The sequence below is a fragment of the Sebastes umbrosus genome, chromosome 2, assembly GCF_015220745.1.
Source record: "Sebastes umbrosus isolate fSebUmb1 chromosome 2, fSebUmb1.pri, whole genome shotgun sequence".
Classification (NCBI taxonomy): Eukaryota; Metazoa; Chordata; class Actinopteri; order Perciformes; family Sebastidae; genus Sebastes; species Sebastes umbrosus.
In genome coordinates, this window is record NC_051270.1 from 24,788,733 (window position 1) to 24,806,110 (window position 17,378).

Genomic DNA, 17,378 nt, shown 5'->3' on the forward strand with positions numbered 1-17,378 from the left:
AAAAGTCAATGTAGTTTGTCGAAAAATTTCATGGAAAAAAGTCATAGTTTAAAATGTCGAAAAATTTCATGAAAAAAAAGTAATAGTATAGCATGTTAAAACATTTCATGAAAAAAAAGTCATAGTATAAAATGTAAAAAAAATTCAAGAAAAAAGTCATAATATAGCATGTCGAAAAATTTCATGGAAAAAAGTCATAGTATTGTATTAGTCAAAGATGATAACATTAGTTTCACCACCTTGTGAAGGTTTACTAAGATTTAGTTTACTTAGACAGCCGATAGTAACACTAAGTGAGTTTTTTTTGGTTGTGTGGTGTTGGTGGCATAAATCAGTGTCAAATTACCTCTGTGTGATTGAAGATGTATCAGATCTATTAACACCAGCATTTGTTACTCAGACCCCCTGACGGCCCTGCTTTGATACAACGCAACAACAATCTAGTAACTGTTGGGCGTCATGGTTGTGCAATGATTGTGATAAATTATAAAGATAACAGTGCAATCAAAAGACACTGTGGCACACTGCAGAGAGAGGAAGGAGGGGTGCTGGAGGCAGAGAGGTATAAAAGAGACTGTGAAGGAGTGAGTTAAACCAGAGCGAAAAACAGAGGAGGAGAGAGATGTGTGAGAGAAATATAAAGAAAGAAAAAAGAGGGAAAGAGTAAAGAAGGACGTTCCTACACAATAATCTTAAACCAGGAGTTCAGTGCACCCAACAAAAAGGTAAGAAAGAAACAGATTATGAAATCAGTCCATGTGTTCATATCAGTCTGCTAACCATGTACTTTAAATGATATAGGCGGAGGAATAGCACAATCTAAAAGCAACTCCCAAATCATGCAATTTATTATGTACATGATTAAAAATGTAATCAGAAAAAGTCCTTTGATTTAGTGATTTACATTTAAAATAAGTATATTGCAGTAATGTAATGTGAATTATCATGTAAAATACATCACTTCAGATTGGTAACATGTCTGTTAACAGCTGTTATTGTAACTACTGCACTCTCATTTATTGCATGTAATCCAGGCTGCCCAATCCTAATCATTTTATCAATATCCTTTGTGTTCTTTTAATTTAAAGCAAAGGTGACAAATTAGTCATTTACAATTATGCCAGTAACTTTTTTTTTGTACAAATGCAAACCTTGTGTGCGTGGGTGTTTGGATTATTTCGTCAGTGGATGCTGAAATGTCTGAGTATCCAGTGACAAATGGTGATGGCTAACACAGATGTGTAATCTGAGTGGGGGGTTTCTGTCCGGCCGTGTTTTTTCACCCAAATAGACAACGATGATGGAATCTATCCTTAAAGAAACATTTTTGTTGTGAACTATTCACTTTTGTGAAGTTAAACACTAAAACACAAGTTATGAAAGTAGTTTTTTAAGTCTAATTGACTCATATCTACAGGTATGCAAGGTATGCGTTGTGTTACTTAAAGAAAAATGAAATGCAACATTGAACATTTTTTGTTTTGTTTCACCATTTTGTACCGTCACCAGTGAGGCTCTGCTGCTGGACACAACCTTCTTTAGAGTTCCTGGGGTGAAACCCACATTAGGAGGGGTGAAAGTTCAAGGGTCAGACGTAGCGGCAGCGTGTGAGAATGTCGGTGAGGCCAATTCTTCTTCTCATCCTGGGAATCACCACAGCGGCTGTTGTTACATCTCAAGGTGGGTCAATCACCGATATGCAGTCTTGTTATTGGCACATACAGTAGGTACTGAAAAACACAACACCGTTTCTACAAACGTATACACACATTTACATACATACACATTTTAAATAACAGATGGGGACACTTGCAAATGTATACACATCAAAACACAGACACATAGTTGCATTGCAATACGAGGATGAGCGGCAGGCTGATAAAACAGAAAATGTACAGTCAAAGGAAAATTGAATGTTAATGTGTGATTTAGTTGTCTTTCCTGCAAACATTGACCTGCAGCTGAAAAGTAGTTCTCCTACATGCTTGGCACACGGGAGAAGTTTCAGTTAGTTGCAATCCGCAACCTCACCGCTAGATGCCGCCAAATCCTACACACTGCTCCTTTAAAAGTTGTCACAAGCCGAACACTCAGATACAGAAACATTATACTCAAGATCAACATGATTTTAGATATTTAATGGTTTGATTTCATGTTTGAGATAAATACAACTCAGTTACTTTGGAGAAGTGACAACAAAAGTGCGTTGTCAGATATTAATGTGGTTAGACGGTATAAAAATCCAAGAAATGTGTCACATTTGTATTCGTCTCTTGTAGGATCATGGAGAAGAGACGACAAAGAGTCATCTCCTGCTGCGTACCACTCTGATGGTAACTTTTATTCCCAATTTAACCAAATATATAGCCATAACTATAATAAGGCCTTCTTTCTGGTGGTTTGAGTCGCATTCCTAAAAGGTTTTTGTACTATGTCCAGACGAGTGGACCACATGGTTCAATGTTGATCACCCTGGGGGCCGTGGAGACTATGAGCAGCTGGAGGCCATTCGCTTCTACTACCGTGCCCGAGTGTGTGAGACTCCCCGGGCAATCGAAGCCAGAACCACTGAATGGGTCCCAGCCCGTGAAACTGGGGAGACGGTCCATGCAGACCCCACTGTGGGCTTCTGGTGCCTCAATGAGGAGCAGGGTCCTGAACGCAACTGCTCCAACTACGCAGTCCGTTTCCTCTGTCCCAAAGGTTCAGTCTCGGAACACCTTTAATATTCATTCAGTAACCAAAAGTTGGTTTGATACACCAGCAAATAAGAGAGATCCTTCTTTTCAGGTAATTATTTGCACTTTTCCAACAGATGGTGTGAACATTCAGGGTAACTGGGGTCCGTGGTCAGACTGGAGCCCATGCCCTGCCCTCTGTGAACAGGTGGGGGTCCAACTGCGCTCCAGAATCTGCCAATCTCGCTCTATGCCTTGCAGTGGATCTAAAGTGGAAGGGAAGGCATGCGATGGACCTGAGTGCCCAGAACCAGGTGAGCTATCCCTGGTTTAAGCTTCCGTTATGCTTTCTGCAAGAACGACCTCACGAACATGAACTGACGTGGAATTGTGACGATGAAACGTTTAGAACTTTTATACTAGGTGTGGGATTTTTCTCGTGGCAAACAGACCTTCTCAAAGCTCAAAGTTTTTTTTTCTCCGCCCATCCACGTTCACGTAGTTAGGAAAAGTTGGATATGCATTTTAAGGGCTGTATCTGATGGTGTGATGTCACTTTGGCCGTATGGACACTCACAACCCTCGCAGATGCCACAAGCATAAATCATTAGTCAGACAGACCCTTCTCTTGTATTATTAATATTATTATTCACAGAATGACTAACCTGGTTTTATTCTACTCTTCAGATTGCTCCCTGCATTGTGTGATGGGGAAGATGAATGCTGAGTGTGACGCATGTATGTGTGAAGAACACATCCTGTTGGGTTCTGTTCGTGGTGCTGGGGGTCTCACTGCTGAAGGGGCTACCATCCTTCGCTCTGGCAAACTCCTCACCCTTACCGACCACAACGGGCATTTCCGCATCCCTGGTATCTGCCCCGATGGCAACACCACCCTGACATTCAGCCTGCAGGGCCACACCACCCTCAGCGTTGTCGTGCCCCTTAGTGCTGAACGTACATCTGTCCTCAGCGTCCAGATGAAAAGAATAGGTACAGTGGATTTACACCAAAATATTTGATTGCAAAAAATTCACTTTTAGCTGCATGTTACTGACAAGTTTGTTAAGCATGTAAGGAAGCAAATAGTTAACGTGTTCCTTTACCTCCAATTGTGATTTGTCAGAGAAGCTTCACGTGTTGAGCAGCCCTGAGAGCAAGGTCAGGAGGGAGGGGCAAACTGCTGCCTTCTGCTGCAAAGTGGCAGGAACACCACAACCAGACAAGTTCCAATGGTAGGACTTGTAATAGTGAAATTACAGTCCATAAATGTTAATGAATCACATAGATGCATCTAATGTCTGGATAATATGGTATATTCAATGATTTTGCTTCTCTTTTCTTCTGTGTGAACAAACAGGTTTCATAACAACAGCCTCCTAGAAAAGCAGTCTGAGAGCACCTTGGTCCTAAAACATCTGCATCCTGAACAGACTGGGGAGTACTACTGCACAGCAAGTGGTCCCTCTGGGGCTATTAAGACCAAACCAGCTACACTCAAAGTCCTAGGTATGTTGTAGATAAATTTATAAATCTGTGAGCATTGAATAGAGTACTATCAATGGGGTTCATACTGTATTTTACATCAGAAAGATGGCAGTATGATCAAACTAAATCAACATTTCGATTGCTACATCTCTTACACAGGTAGAGGTGAGCATTCATGTAATCCCAAGCCTGAATCCCACCTCATCCGTCTTCCACATGACTGCTACCAAAACAGCACAGACTCCATCTACTATGATGTGGGCAAGTGCCCCTCAAGAACATGTAGTGGACAGCTGGACAATGGCATCAGGTGCAAAGACAAAGTGGCTTACTGCTGCGGAGTCAAAAAGATGGAAGAGAGGCAGCTAACATGCCAGGGCTACCAACTACCCACCATGGCGGTGACTGAGTGCGGCTGCCAGAAATGTGTCGACACCAAGGCCATTGTGCACGGTAGGGCCATTGCTGCAGACAATGGTGAGCCAATGAGGTTTGGCCATGTCTTTATGAATGGAGTCCGAATCAGCCGCACAGGCTACAAAGGTACATTCTCCATCCAGGTTCCTCCAGACACAGAGAGGTTAGTCCTGACTTTTGTGGACAACATGCAGAAATTTATCAACACCACAAAGGTACTTCCATTTAACACCAGAGGAGGGGCTGTTTATTATGAGATCAAACTTCTTAGAAAGAAAGCTCCTGTGACCATCAGCTCTACAGAAACCAACACTCTGGAGCTTGGGGAGGTGGAGGGCCAGGAGGCAATGGTTCAAATCCAGATTCCTCCCAATGCCTTCTATACGGAAAAAGGAGAAGTCTTCACCGGTAATGTAAGCGCTAGCGTAACGTTCCTCGACCCCAGAGACGTCTCCACAGCTGCTGCAGCTCAAAGTGATCTCAACTTTGTAGGAGATGAAGGAGATACCCTGCCGCTGAGAACCTATGGGATGTTCTCCGTTGACTTTAGGGGTGAAGAAAACAATGAACCCCTGAACGCAGGTGAAGTGAAGGTGTTCCTGGATTCTGCCCAGGTGAAGATGTCCGAGCACCTCGACACCATGAAGCTGTGGTCACTGAACCCTGATACTGGGCTGTGGGAGGAGGAAGGAAGTCTGCAGGTGGAGAAGAAAAGAAGAGGCAAAAGAGAGGAGCGAACTTTCCTGATTGGTAACATGGAGATCAGAGAGAGACGTCTTTTTAACCTGGACGTCCCAGAGAACCGCAGGTGTTATGTTAAAGTGAGGGCCTTCCGCAGTGATCGCTTCATGCCCAGTGAGCAGGTGGAGGGGGTTGTTGTGAGTCTTATAAACATGGAGCCCACAGCTGGCTACTCCACTAACCCACGTGCCTGGGGCCGTTTTGATAGTGTCATCACTGGCTCTAATGGCGCATGTCTTCCCGCCTTCTGCGATGAACAAAAAGCTGATGCCTACTCTGCCTATGTCATGGCCAACCTTGGAGGAGAGGAGCTGGAGGCAGTCTCTTCTGCTCCCAAACTCAATCCCAACCTCATTGGAGTGCCCCAGCCTTTCCTGGGTAAGCTGAACTACAGGCGGACTGACCATGAAGACCCCAAAGTGAAGGCGACTGCATTCAGCATCAATGTGGCAAAACCAACTCCCAACACAGCCGAGGAAAGCAACGGACCAGTGTACGCATTTGAGAACTTGAGAGAATGCGAGGAGGCCTCGTTCAGTGCGGCACACTTCCGCTTCTCAAGAGTAGAAGGAGACCGCTACGATTACAACACAGTGCCGTTCAATGAAGACGACCCAATGAGCTGGACAGAGGACTACCTGAGCTGGTGGCCCAAGCCCTTGGAATACCGGGCCTGCTACGTCAAAGTCAAACTCATCAGCCCACATGAGCTCAATGTGCGGTCCCGCAACATGGGTGGCACCCATCCGAAGACGCAGGGCCAGCTGTACGGCCTCCGAGACACTCGCAGCATCCGTGACATGGATCAGGCAACTATTTCAGCTGTGTGCCTGGAGTTCAAGTGCAGCGGGATGCTGTATGATCAGCAACGTGTAGATCGTACCCTGGTGAAGGTGATTCCACAAGGAAGCTGTAAGAGAGATCAGGTCAACCAAATGCTTCAGGAGTATCTGGTCAACCATCTGCCCCTAGCCGTCAACAATGACACCAATGAGTTCACCATGCTAGCACCTCTCGACCCCCTGGGCCACAACTACGGGATTTATACGGTGACAGACCAAGATCCCCGCGCAGCCAAAGAGATTGCACTTGGACGCTGCTTCGATGGCAGTTCTGATGGTACATCTCGTGTCATGAAGAGCAACGAGGGCGTAGCGCTGACGTTCACCTGTGGAGATCGTGAGGTGACACGCCAGAGTGTCTTCCAGGCCCTGCAGATTAATCAAGGTCAACAAACGGTAACGAGCGTGGTGAGAGGAGAAGGCAGACAGAACCGACGCCGGCAGAGGGCCAACGCACCCCGCAGCAGCCGTAGACGTAGCACCAGAGATCCCGCAGGACGGCGCGCAAAGACCACGAGCTAAACGACAACACTGAAGGTGAAGGCTGTACACCTGCAATGGAGAGGAGTGGATAAGGTTAACATTGTGTTTTGATACAAACATTTTATATTGACTTTTCTTTCAAATTAAGTGAATGTTAACAAAGTTAGGCTTATTTTTTGCAGCTTCTTCGCAAGGAATATTTTGCATTGGTTTTCTGTTTTACCCTAAATTTTCAACTGTACTGTGGTGAATATTTACTTGAAACTGTAAATAGAGTATTTATTACACATGCCTTAAAAATTAGTTATCAGGGTGCAGTGTTAGTTTCTTTCATCACTGTTGTAAACAAGAACAGAAACACAACTTGTCCTTTTGACCAGTGATTTATTAAATTAGATGCTTATAAAACACTGCAGATGCTGTATCTTCCACATTGTGAGTAACCAATTGTCCATGTAATATTGAAACTGGTCGATTGCTTGAAAAGAAAAAGGAGAAATACGCCCCTTTCAACTAACTGTAGCCCATATGAAGACATGGTGGGGTGAAGCCCATAAGCCCCCGCTCCTCATCACACTTGATACAAGCCTGCAGAAGCAATGATTAGGAGACCAGTCAGAGCAAGTTAATCCACTTGCCTGATCCATACTCTTTCTGCATTAGTAGAAATCAAATTAGTAAATTACATTTTTTTTGTCATGCACAAAAAATACCTATAAGTACTCTTTGCTCCATATTTTCAAGGATATTCCAGAGATGTATCAAGAGAATGGCTGTGAGGTTTTAAAGTCACATGTATTACACTTGTCTATCCCTTTTACCTTACAGTGAATGTCATGTGCTCTCTGTAAAATTACAACTACTACTTACATGTTGCGTCAGTCTCAAAATCACCCACAATGAAACCTTTCCAGAGATAAAGATGAATAATGTAATGAATAATTGTTCTGAATTTGGCAACCAAAGTTATAGATACTATATACTTTCCTGTAAGAGAACCATTCACAGGTAAGCAAGACCAATAATATATACATGACATTCTGGTTAAAGAATTTGCATAGAACCTTGTGTTTCTATGTCACTGTTACTTATAACTGCAATACTGTATCTGCCATTTTAACAGGAGCAACGTTTAATAAAAAATGAGCCCTGCAAAACTCAGACAACAGCAGTTACAATGTATTCTCCATTGAAGCTGGGTCACCCAACAGAATGCATGATGTGTGAGTCGAGGCTGAATGAGACAGAGAAAAGGCAATTCCATATGTATGAACATAAAGAGTTGGTGAGACTGGATGCTCCCTGGTATAGTCCCTCTGGTCATTGAAGCAAAATGAAGGGGGCAAAACACAGTTCAGATTTTCCAGGATGGCACTGGACAGCATGAGAAGGTACAGCTGCATTTCTGAGGGCTGGGAGGGGGAAAGGGCAGTGGTGATGGAGCCAGTGTCACATGAAGTCCTCATAGTCTTGGGCGTAGCCACCATCAAACTCTGCATAGTCAAGGTCATCTCTCAGCTGTGCTTTCAATCCGCCTCCAGGTACGACCCCTTTCTTCTTCTTCTTTCCTTTGTTTTGCTGTAAAGGCAAATAAAATTCACTTTAAAAGAAGTACTTTATATAGGACTATACATATCAAATTCTCTGGTTCATCTGTGCAACAAAACTAAATCATAAATCGATTTAGCCGGGAAACTGGCATGTTACATGTTACACTTGAATGAACAAATATTACTTGTTAGATTCAGTATAGAAACCAAATTAATATTTGGGAAGAAATATGTGTCAGAAACTGAAGTTGAATCATTTATATTTGATTCTTAATCGCTCAACTTGAATAATTGCATTAAAAGAAATTTAATTTTAATCACAATTTGAATTTGTATTGTTTATCTTGGATAATAGCATTGAAAAACTGAATCTGAATTCCAATAAACTTGAAACTGTATTTGATCCTCACTGATGATTCAACCCTCAATTATTCCACATTCAGCTCTCACATTTCACTTTCAGTTTACTGAGACACAAATCCGGTCGTCGAGGAAGAGCAATCGAGTGCAGATTCACAGAACTACTAGTCCATGTAGCATACATTTTGATAGTTTGTTTATTGATTAAATCCTGAATCCAGACTGTCAGAAAGGGAGGTCCATCTCTGTGAAATATGACAGCTACAGTAGCTTGGAAAATAGTGAGGCACTGAATTTGTTGAATTTACTGTTTATCAGACCCCAAATGAGACAGGTATTATCAAGCTGGAGCACCCCCACAGTCCCTCTGTCTAACGTTACCTCACTCCCCGCCGCTGTCTCAATTGTGGCCTGATTAACAGTAAATTCATCAAATTCAGTGCCTCATGTCTATTTTCCAAGCTACTGTAGCCGTCACATTTTGCGGAGACGGACCTTCCTTTCTACCACTTTGGAGTCAGGATTTAATCAATAAACAAACTATCACAACGTATGCTACATGAACCAGTACTTCTGTGAATCTGCACTCAATTGCTCTTCCTCGACGACCAGATTTGTGTCTCAGTAAACTGAAATTGAATTATAAGAAGTGAATTCAAATTTAGTGAGGATCAAATACAGTTTCAGAGGAAATTCAATTTGATATTACATTCAGTTTCAAGATTATTGGAATTCAGTTCCAAACTAATACATTTAATTTCAAATTATGCTATTCAGATGCTGTTTTTTAATGCAATTATTCATGTTGAGCAATTCAAATCAAAATCTAAATTATTCAGTTTCTAGTGACATAATTTCTGCCCATAGTTTAAGAACAAACTACAAGACTGGGCATACCACAGTTGATTTCTACTATGAGCTACTATGACACATCAGGTGAATGTGCTAGGTAAACAGCACCCCCTTCTGAACATAAACTACAGCTCAGAATTAATAGGAGAAAATACAAGCATGCAGTCACTCACTTTTTCTTGTTTCTGTTTTTCACTAAGTAGGGCTGTCAGGGAATTAGTGACTTTCTTCAAGTCCTCTACTTCCACTGTAAGAGGGAGAAAGAAAAATAGTTGTTGGTTAAACCGGCTTTGATTGAAATGCAAGGTACTTGCAATCACTTGGTGATTATAGTAAACAAGTGTAAAAATACATATAAAGACTTACATGAAATACAGAGTTCCCGAAACAATGAATCCAAGAAACTTGAATAATGATCAGATTTTTCAAACTGGGATATCTTTTCTTTCAACAATTTTTCAAACTCTGTGAAGTCGTCTTTGGAAGATGGACACATAGCGTCAATCCCAGTGACACTGTTTGAAGTGCTGCTGACACCTGAAATAAAAAAAAAGACAGTTTGAGGTCTGTTTAAAGGGGCATGAAGAGTCACAGATGTAAAGCCATACTTATATATAGACTAATATTTGATTTTTTTATGTGTGATCATGTCTTACCAAAAGCATCGTTTGCTAGCTCCAAGTCTGCATCTTCCTGTAATTTCTGCACTCTTAGCTTCTCTGCTTGTTGTTCTTCATGAGTGAGTTCTTCCTGTAATAACAGATGTCCAAAAGTCAAAATTAAAACATTAGGAGATGACAGAGAGGACAACAGTTTGTGAATTATATAAAACTAATTAATAACAAATAAAAAATAAAATTTCCCAGTTTTAATCCTGTGTCACTGTTAATTGTTCATTTATCTCTTGTTATATGCCAAATTGTCAATAAATCAGTATCAGAGTATTTATAAAACTGCCCTTGACTGTTTGTGGATCGTAATAGCTAACAGAGCAATATGGAGAGACAGGAAGAGATGTGTGTTTGGATATCAATGGGCAAAAACATTGTTTTCATTTCCAAAACAATGTGAGAGGGGTCTAGGTCATTCAAGGGAAACTTTGTCGATTTTCAACCGGCTCTGTGTCACTGCAGGGCGGCAGTACATGCAGATAAACAGCAAAAGACCGCCAGATGATGATGCGACACGACCGGCGGACTTTCGCCGTCGGGTGAGCGGGGGGGCTTCAGGCGCCGTTCATCTGTATGTACTGCCCACGCTGCAGTACCACAGAGCCGTTTGAAAATCGCAAAAGTTTCTCTTTCATCTCTCCCTCGTCCTCCACCAGATCAAAAAACAGGTGAGCAAGGTAAGAGAGTGTGTGTGAGTGTGTGTGTGTGTGTGTGTGTGTGTGTGTGTGTGTGGCGCCAACAGTTCTTTATAGCTCCCCATTGTCTTAACAGTCCTCTTAACTTTTTAGAGGTCCAATCAAATGTGAAGGATTTGATTTAAATCCCTCTTGTAACTGTACAACGCTCCAATATTACACTTCACTGTGAGATACATCACAGTACATAAGTTAAAGGCGCTCTCAGAAGAGATACTGTATCTAAATGGGACCTTTCTGGTTAAATAAAGGATAAATAAAAGCCATAAGGGGTAAAAAAAAAAAATGTAAAAATAAACTCACATCCTCTTCCTCTTTCTTCAGCTGCTCCTGTAGTTTTTTCTTTAACCGGTTTTCTTTCTCTTTGATCTTCTCACTCAGCTTTTTCTTGTCAGAAACCTTTGCATCTAAAAATTTAAATAATGAAGTAACACGTGAATTTGCAATAAAAGCAGACAACTTTGCCACTTATTAACATACAATGTATAATGTTCTTGTGAAACAGGCAGAAATTAAATGCATACCCTTTTTCATCTGTGCCTTTTTCGCATCACCTTCTTCATCCTCATCATCCCAGTTGTCCTGTCAATAAAAAAGGTGAGATAGCTGCCATTTTATTGAGCAAGATACAAAGGCAAACTGTAAAATGTTATATTAACATTTGAGTTATTCAAATATAACACACAAACAGTTCATAACTTAAACAGGGTACCCCGGCGTTCTCCAAGTGAAATTTAAGACTTTTTAAGACCTTTTTAATACCCCTTGGAATTAAATTTAATGCCATCTTTGCGACTTTACTAACAAAAGTATGAAGGATATAATGGAAAATCTGTATTGATTTTAAGCCCTAGAAAAGAATTATGTACCAAGAACTTAAATTTAATAAAACATGTTACTATAATACATTCATATTAAATACACAATAGCATTGTAAGGTGTGTGTGTGTGTAATCTAATAACATAAAATGAAAAAGCTTTATGTGTATTCGTCACATAAAGAGCCCCAACCTCTCTCCATGACCTCACTTAGCACCTTTTAGTCACAAAAGCTTCTATTTGACTGAAGCTACTCATGTAAAAAGATAACGTGCATAGCATGCAGTAGATTAGGATCAGATAGTGCAGCAATCCACTCTAGCTGTGCAAACTCCTAAGTAGCTAAAAAGATGACAAGATACAAAACAAAAATCCGGTGGCCGATCCCAATTTTAGTGATTTTAATACGCCTTTTGAGATTATAATACAACCAGAAAACAACGTGTTTTGATAAATAAGTTTTATTACATAGGCTAATATATTATATTATTATAAGTATTGACGTATTCATGTGTTCATTGTGTTAATGTTGCAGCTGGTAAATGTGGAGCTAATTTTAATTTATCTATATATCTTATATATTACTTTACATACTGGTGGGTAGCTTGTGAATTTCCCCTGGGACCAATACAGCCTTATTAATTGGTACAATTTATTTATTGACTATGTTTTGTATTGTTAATCTTAATCTGCAAAGTAACTAAATGTAGTGGAGTAAAACGTACAATATTTGCCTCTGAGAAGTAGGAGTAGAAGTATAAAGTAGCAGAAAACAGAAATATTCAAGTAAAGTAATGTTACAAGTACCTCAAATGTACTTGAGTAAATGTACTTAGTTACCAATGGTGGAAAGTAACTGTGATGAGACACAGCATGAAGTTAGCAGTTACATTGCATTGTTCTGTAAGGCAGCGGATACTGTGTCATTATCACCAGTTTATTTGCTCAGGCTGCAGGTAATCAAACTTGACTCACAGCAAACTCTTGCATGCCATGGACAATCATTCACGTGTATTCTCTTTAGCCTGAGCAAATAATGCAGCGCTGTATTTATTCAACCCTACTAAAGGAAATAACTCAATTCTTTTGAGGCCTTATTTTGAGAATATTAAATTCAATGTTTTTTTTAGTACTTTTAAGACCCCACGGGTACCCTGTTAAACACAAACACATACTACAAATCAGATAAATGGCAAAAAACTACATAAACATTCCTAATTTTACAAACACATACTTATCTGTATACAAAAACACATACTGTCCTATTAATTCCAGCATTGTATGATTACGCGTTCAGACAGGTTAACAGCCTAAATCAATGCAACAGGTACAGTCCATAGGCATTAAGGCAAGAAAAGTATGCAAAGTTGACAAACCAATAAAGACCTTGATGACGGGGATGGGCCATTATTCAATATCCTCATTTATCAAATTTCAGTGAAATCAGATTGTAATCATATTGCTCTACAATTTTTGTTGCTAAATGAATGAATCTGAGCAAGCTGTAATTGAAAACTCACAAAATTAAAGTTTTTGTTTGACACATTTAAAGAATCTGGTCTCATGTAATACTTAACAAGGAAACATGGTTCATTGCTTAGAACAGAGGTTCCCAAATTTTCCAGACCATGTAGCAAATCATATTTCCCAAGTACTACTTCCCACTGCAGATACCAATAATGAAAGAGCCACCTCGCCAATATACCGCATTTATCTAACTCTAACATTATTAGTTCATGCTGTGTCAAATGTCACATCCAACCAAATTCTGGATTTGCATATCCGACCAAAAATCTGTGGAGTGCGACTAAATATTTTCATTGGCTGCACTGTTGCGCCTGACAGGTCTGTCTTTGTGTAGCCTGTAGCCTACACCTCCTCGAGCAACATCACAACCATAAAACCTACCAGTAATTCAAAATAAAGAGAACTAGTGATTGCTTTTTCATCAAGAAAAATGCTGCAGTGCCCGTTACACCTGTCCCCAGTCCAGTCCAGCATAACCGGAGGAGCACCGCTCAACCACGTCTCCCCGGTCACGGGTAAGATGCCTAACTTCAATAAATCCAGTTGTTTTCAGAGCAATAGAAAATAGATAATAGAGAGGGAATTGAGACCTGTTTAACTTCCCTAAAAAAAAAACCAGTATGTAAACAGTAATAAAAGAGGATGTTGAAGTACATGGGGTTTATAGTTTTACTTTTGTTTTATACCGTGGTATCAAATTGGTAGGGAATCATGGAATTTGGGACTCCTAAATGTCTGGTATCATGACATCACTAGTGTAGGCCTATGGGAAATGACAAAACGCTTAAAATATATTATTACGGCACCAAAAGGTGCGGTGAAAAATTTGGGTAAACCTAAATTTTGTCCTGGTGCACCGAAATGAAAAAGTTAGGCACACCAGTGCAACCGATTAGTTAGTTAGTCTGGAGCCCTGTGTGATGTGTCCATGTAATAAATAACTATTGTCTGTAATAAAATTAAATGACATTTTTTTGGTTTTAAGTTAAGGACATGGGCCAGCTGGAGTGCAATTGTTAGGTAGGATTGCACCGATACAGACTCAAATAGATGGATCGGGTATCACTACCAATGGACCGATCTGGAATCGCATACCATTATTTTAATAAATTACAATTCAGGACATTTATATCTATGTATTTACATTTTGTTTTACAAAGTTAGGAAAGCAATGTTTAATTCAAGCCTGATGTTTTTCTTACACATGAAATAGTGATCCCAGTCACTTCCACAGAGTGAGGCATACAGCTAATTTATTGGAATTGGATCGGTACTTGGTATCGGGCAATACTCAAAGCCCAGGTATCGTTATAGGGACTGAAAAAGTTGGATCGGTGCATCCCAATCATTAGGTCTTTAGCAAGGCTCTTGTGTACCACCAGAGCGGAGCCCACGTACACAGTTTGGGAATCACTGGCTTAAAACATCAGTATTTTTTTTTATTGGATTTGGCGTACATCTTCCATATTGTGATAGGAAAATCTAAATGTTAATATTGAGTTAATTACCATACCAGCCCTTCTTGAAACTGCCTGAAGAAAGTGCTGCTAGTCATGGTGATTGATGCAACAGCCAAGTTAAAGAAGCAATTGTGTACTGAACTTCTAAAATATCCACGTAATCTATGAAAATCATTTAAATCCTATCTTTTACCTTCATTCAATCACTTAAAAGGTCTTTCCCACACACTACTCTTATCTGCACAATTCAATATGCCACAAACTGTAACTGGAATAACTATCCTTTACATATAAATACACACATTACTCAATGAACTTTGACAAGCGACCTGATGCATTTGTTGTAAATACAAATTTCTGAATACAATCAAATTACAAATGACTGTATTTTTGACCCTGGTTTGAACCTGTTTGCTGAATAAAACCACAGCTTGTACCATGGAGGACATGAAATCATCAGTTTCTTTAGTTTAGGGCACCATATGTGACAGAAAACTGAACAATTGAAGAGGCCTCTATACCAGCATTTTCCTCTGGGTCAATAATCCGAGGTTTCTGGACAGCAACCATGTCAACAATCATCTAATAACAACCTCAGTGACAGCAGATCACCCTACTCCTACCTTTAGGAAGCTTCTAGGCCTCCTCTTGCTGCTGCTCGGCTGGAGTTGAGTCATCAACCCAGATCATGATTTCATCTCATTGCAGCTAAAGTTGGTTAGCAAAGCTAAGGCCGCCTCATGTTAACTCAAACTGAGGGATGTTAATCTCCTATAAATCATTTAATACAACAAACTGTGGGTACAATCGAGAGAAACCCGTTTAACCACATGTTATCCACACTACTCCAAACCCACCTAACGACGCCGTAGTCAAGGTTACCCGACATTAAAGCTCATTTTACAGACGCCAGATGATATGTGGAGCTAGTTAGCCCCGGTGAGGGGTTAGCTTCAAGCTACGTTATCCACATTTAGCCCGACTAATCCCAAGAACTACATCGCTAATTGTTATCTCCCACATAAAAAACAAACATCATTAGCGTCCAGAAATTAAGTTTAACCCAGAAACCGTTAACTGTCATGGTAACGTTAACTGTCATGGTAACAACCACTATGGTTACGTCAGTTGAAAACCGAGTAGGTGGCTAACGTTAGCATTAGCTCGCTAAGCTATGCTAAGCTAAGCTAAGATAAGCTAAAGTGGAGTTACTACAGGATGCTAATTATTAGCTTCCAAAAAACAAACATTATGAGCGTCCAGAAATTAAGTTTAACCCAACAACCGTTAACATGCACTGTGTTGTTCACGTCAGCGTTAGCATCAGCTAAGCTAGCTAGAGTGGCGTTACTACAGGCTGCCAGATGGAGCCACATGAGTTAGCTCGTCAGCTAGCACGAAGCTAGCTCCGTGGTTCGGAGTGACAGGCAGCATGGTGGCTGTTCGCTTAACCCCGACACACGGAGGCTTGTCTTTAAATCAACCCCAGTGTGTTTTAACGTACCTTAACATCCTCGTCGTCGTCCTCTCCTTCCCACTTGTCCACCATCACTGCCGCCTTTTTATTCTCCTCCTCCGGCTCGAAGCTCTCAGCGTCTGGGAAACAACGACACCAATAGACATGTATTACATTAATCCACCATCTAACATCTAACCAGTGAGTTTAGACAACACACGGGAGTAAAATCTGAGACTGTTGACAAAGTAAATGATGTAGATAATAGCTGTTCTTCTCCCTAACTTAGTTTCTCACCCCAATCCGCCATGTTGGCTCTGTTGTGTTTGACAGTCTCTCAGCAGCTCCTCTCAGTGAACAGTGAAGTCAGTGAAGCTGCAGCCAGTTGGCCGTTCAGAAGCAGCTCCCACCTCCATGACGTCACTCCGTGCGCTTATCTCTTCTGGGCTGCTTCACAGGCAACATGACACTGATAACTAACCTAAGTGGTAAACAGGAGGAGGATGATATGGTGTGGGGTTGGGTTATGTGACAACACTACTGTATATATATACATTATTTCAACAGATCGTCCACACAATGGTAATTTGAGTCAACATTTTCAGATTTAAGTAAAATTAGATAGTTAATTAAAATTATGAGCTAGTAGCCAAATTATGGAGTAGCTTTTCACATCTATCAAAAAACTGTTCATCTGTCAAATGTTTCAAAAGTGGCTTAAAGGGTCATTTAATTGCTGTTTTGTAATTGCTTTTCCCCATGTTCTCCATGTATCTGTTTTTATGTTTTTTATTTTTTCCCACTCACAATGTTGTTTGATTGCCCAGAATTCTTTATAGATATTTAAACAATATCCTCCTCACAAACACTAACCATACACTTCCACGCAACACACACACACACTTGTCTTTTTTAATATATTAACTGTATTGTTATTGTTGTTATTATATATATCTTGTCCTAATTGTTTGTTATCACTATTATGTGGTCATATTATTGTTTTATATTAATCGTGTCTCTAGGTGAAGGCTTCAGATAAGCCCAGTGGGTTTTCTGCCTCTTCCTGCACTTTATATTATTCATTTATTTCTTTTGTTATGTTGTATAGTCTTAAATTGTGCAAAACAAATCAAAATTATAATCATAATTTTTACAGAAAAAGTCAGAACCTTGTACATTACTCATAATATCACTTGTATCACCATATCTGAATTACTGTGTGGAAGTTTGGGGTAACACTTATAAAAGCAACTTACAACCATTATGCATACTACAAAAAAAAGAGAGCAATCAGGATAGTAAATAATGTGGGATATAGGGAACACACGAACACACTGTA

General features: G+C 40.3%; 2 protein-coding genes across 3 annotated transcripts; one reads left to right on the forward strand and one right to left on the reverse strand.

The window, feature by feature from the left end:
* The first annotated feature begins 607 nt into the window (after positions 1 to 607).
* Positions 608 to 7,624, forward strand: LOC119474922 (cartilage intermediate layer protein, nucleotide pyrophosphohydrolase). Its single transcript, XM_037747289.1, has 9 exons — positions 608 to 725; positions 1,510 to 1,680; positions 2,280 to 2,333; positions 2,440 to 2,703; positions 2,816 to 2,992; positions 3,366 to 3,671; positions 3,805 to 3,913; positions 4,039 to 4,187; positions 4,326 to 7,624. Exons 2-9 carry the CDS (start codon positions 1,614 to 1,616, stop codon positions 6,686 to 6,688), a joined length of 3,489 nt encoding a protein of 1,162 aa, XP_037603217.1. The 5' UTR covers positions 608 to 725; positions 1,510 to 1,613; the 3' UTR covers positions 6,689 to 7,624.
* On the reverse strand, positions 7,017 to 16,492 carry eif3jb (eukaryotic translation initiation factor 3, subunit Jb). 2 transcript variants are annotated; one of them, XM_037747303.1, is made up of 8 exons: positions 16,337 to 16,492; positions 16,088 to 16,179; positions 11,302 to 11,359; positions 11,081 to 11,184; positions 10,068 to 10,161; positions 9,778 to 9,948; positions 9,585 to 9,658; positions 7,017 to 8,227 (listed from the first exon to the last, which is right to left on the reverse strand). In XM_037747303.1, the coding sequence occupies exons 1-8, from the start codon at positions 16,347 to 16,349 to the stop codon at positions 8,099 to 8,101; spliced, it is 735 nt and encodes a 244-aa protein (XP_037603231.1). In that variant the 5' UTR covers positions 16,350 to 16,492; the 3' UTR covers positions 7,017 to 8,098. The 2 variants fall into 2 exon arrangements, with proteins under 2 accessions (XP_037603231.1, XP_037603239.1); XM_037747311.1 differs by lacking the exons at positions 16,088 to 16,179; positions 16,337 to 16,492 and adding an exon at positions 15,207 to 15,620.
* Positions 16,493 to 17,378: the final 886 nt, after the last annotated feature.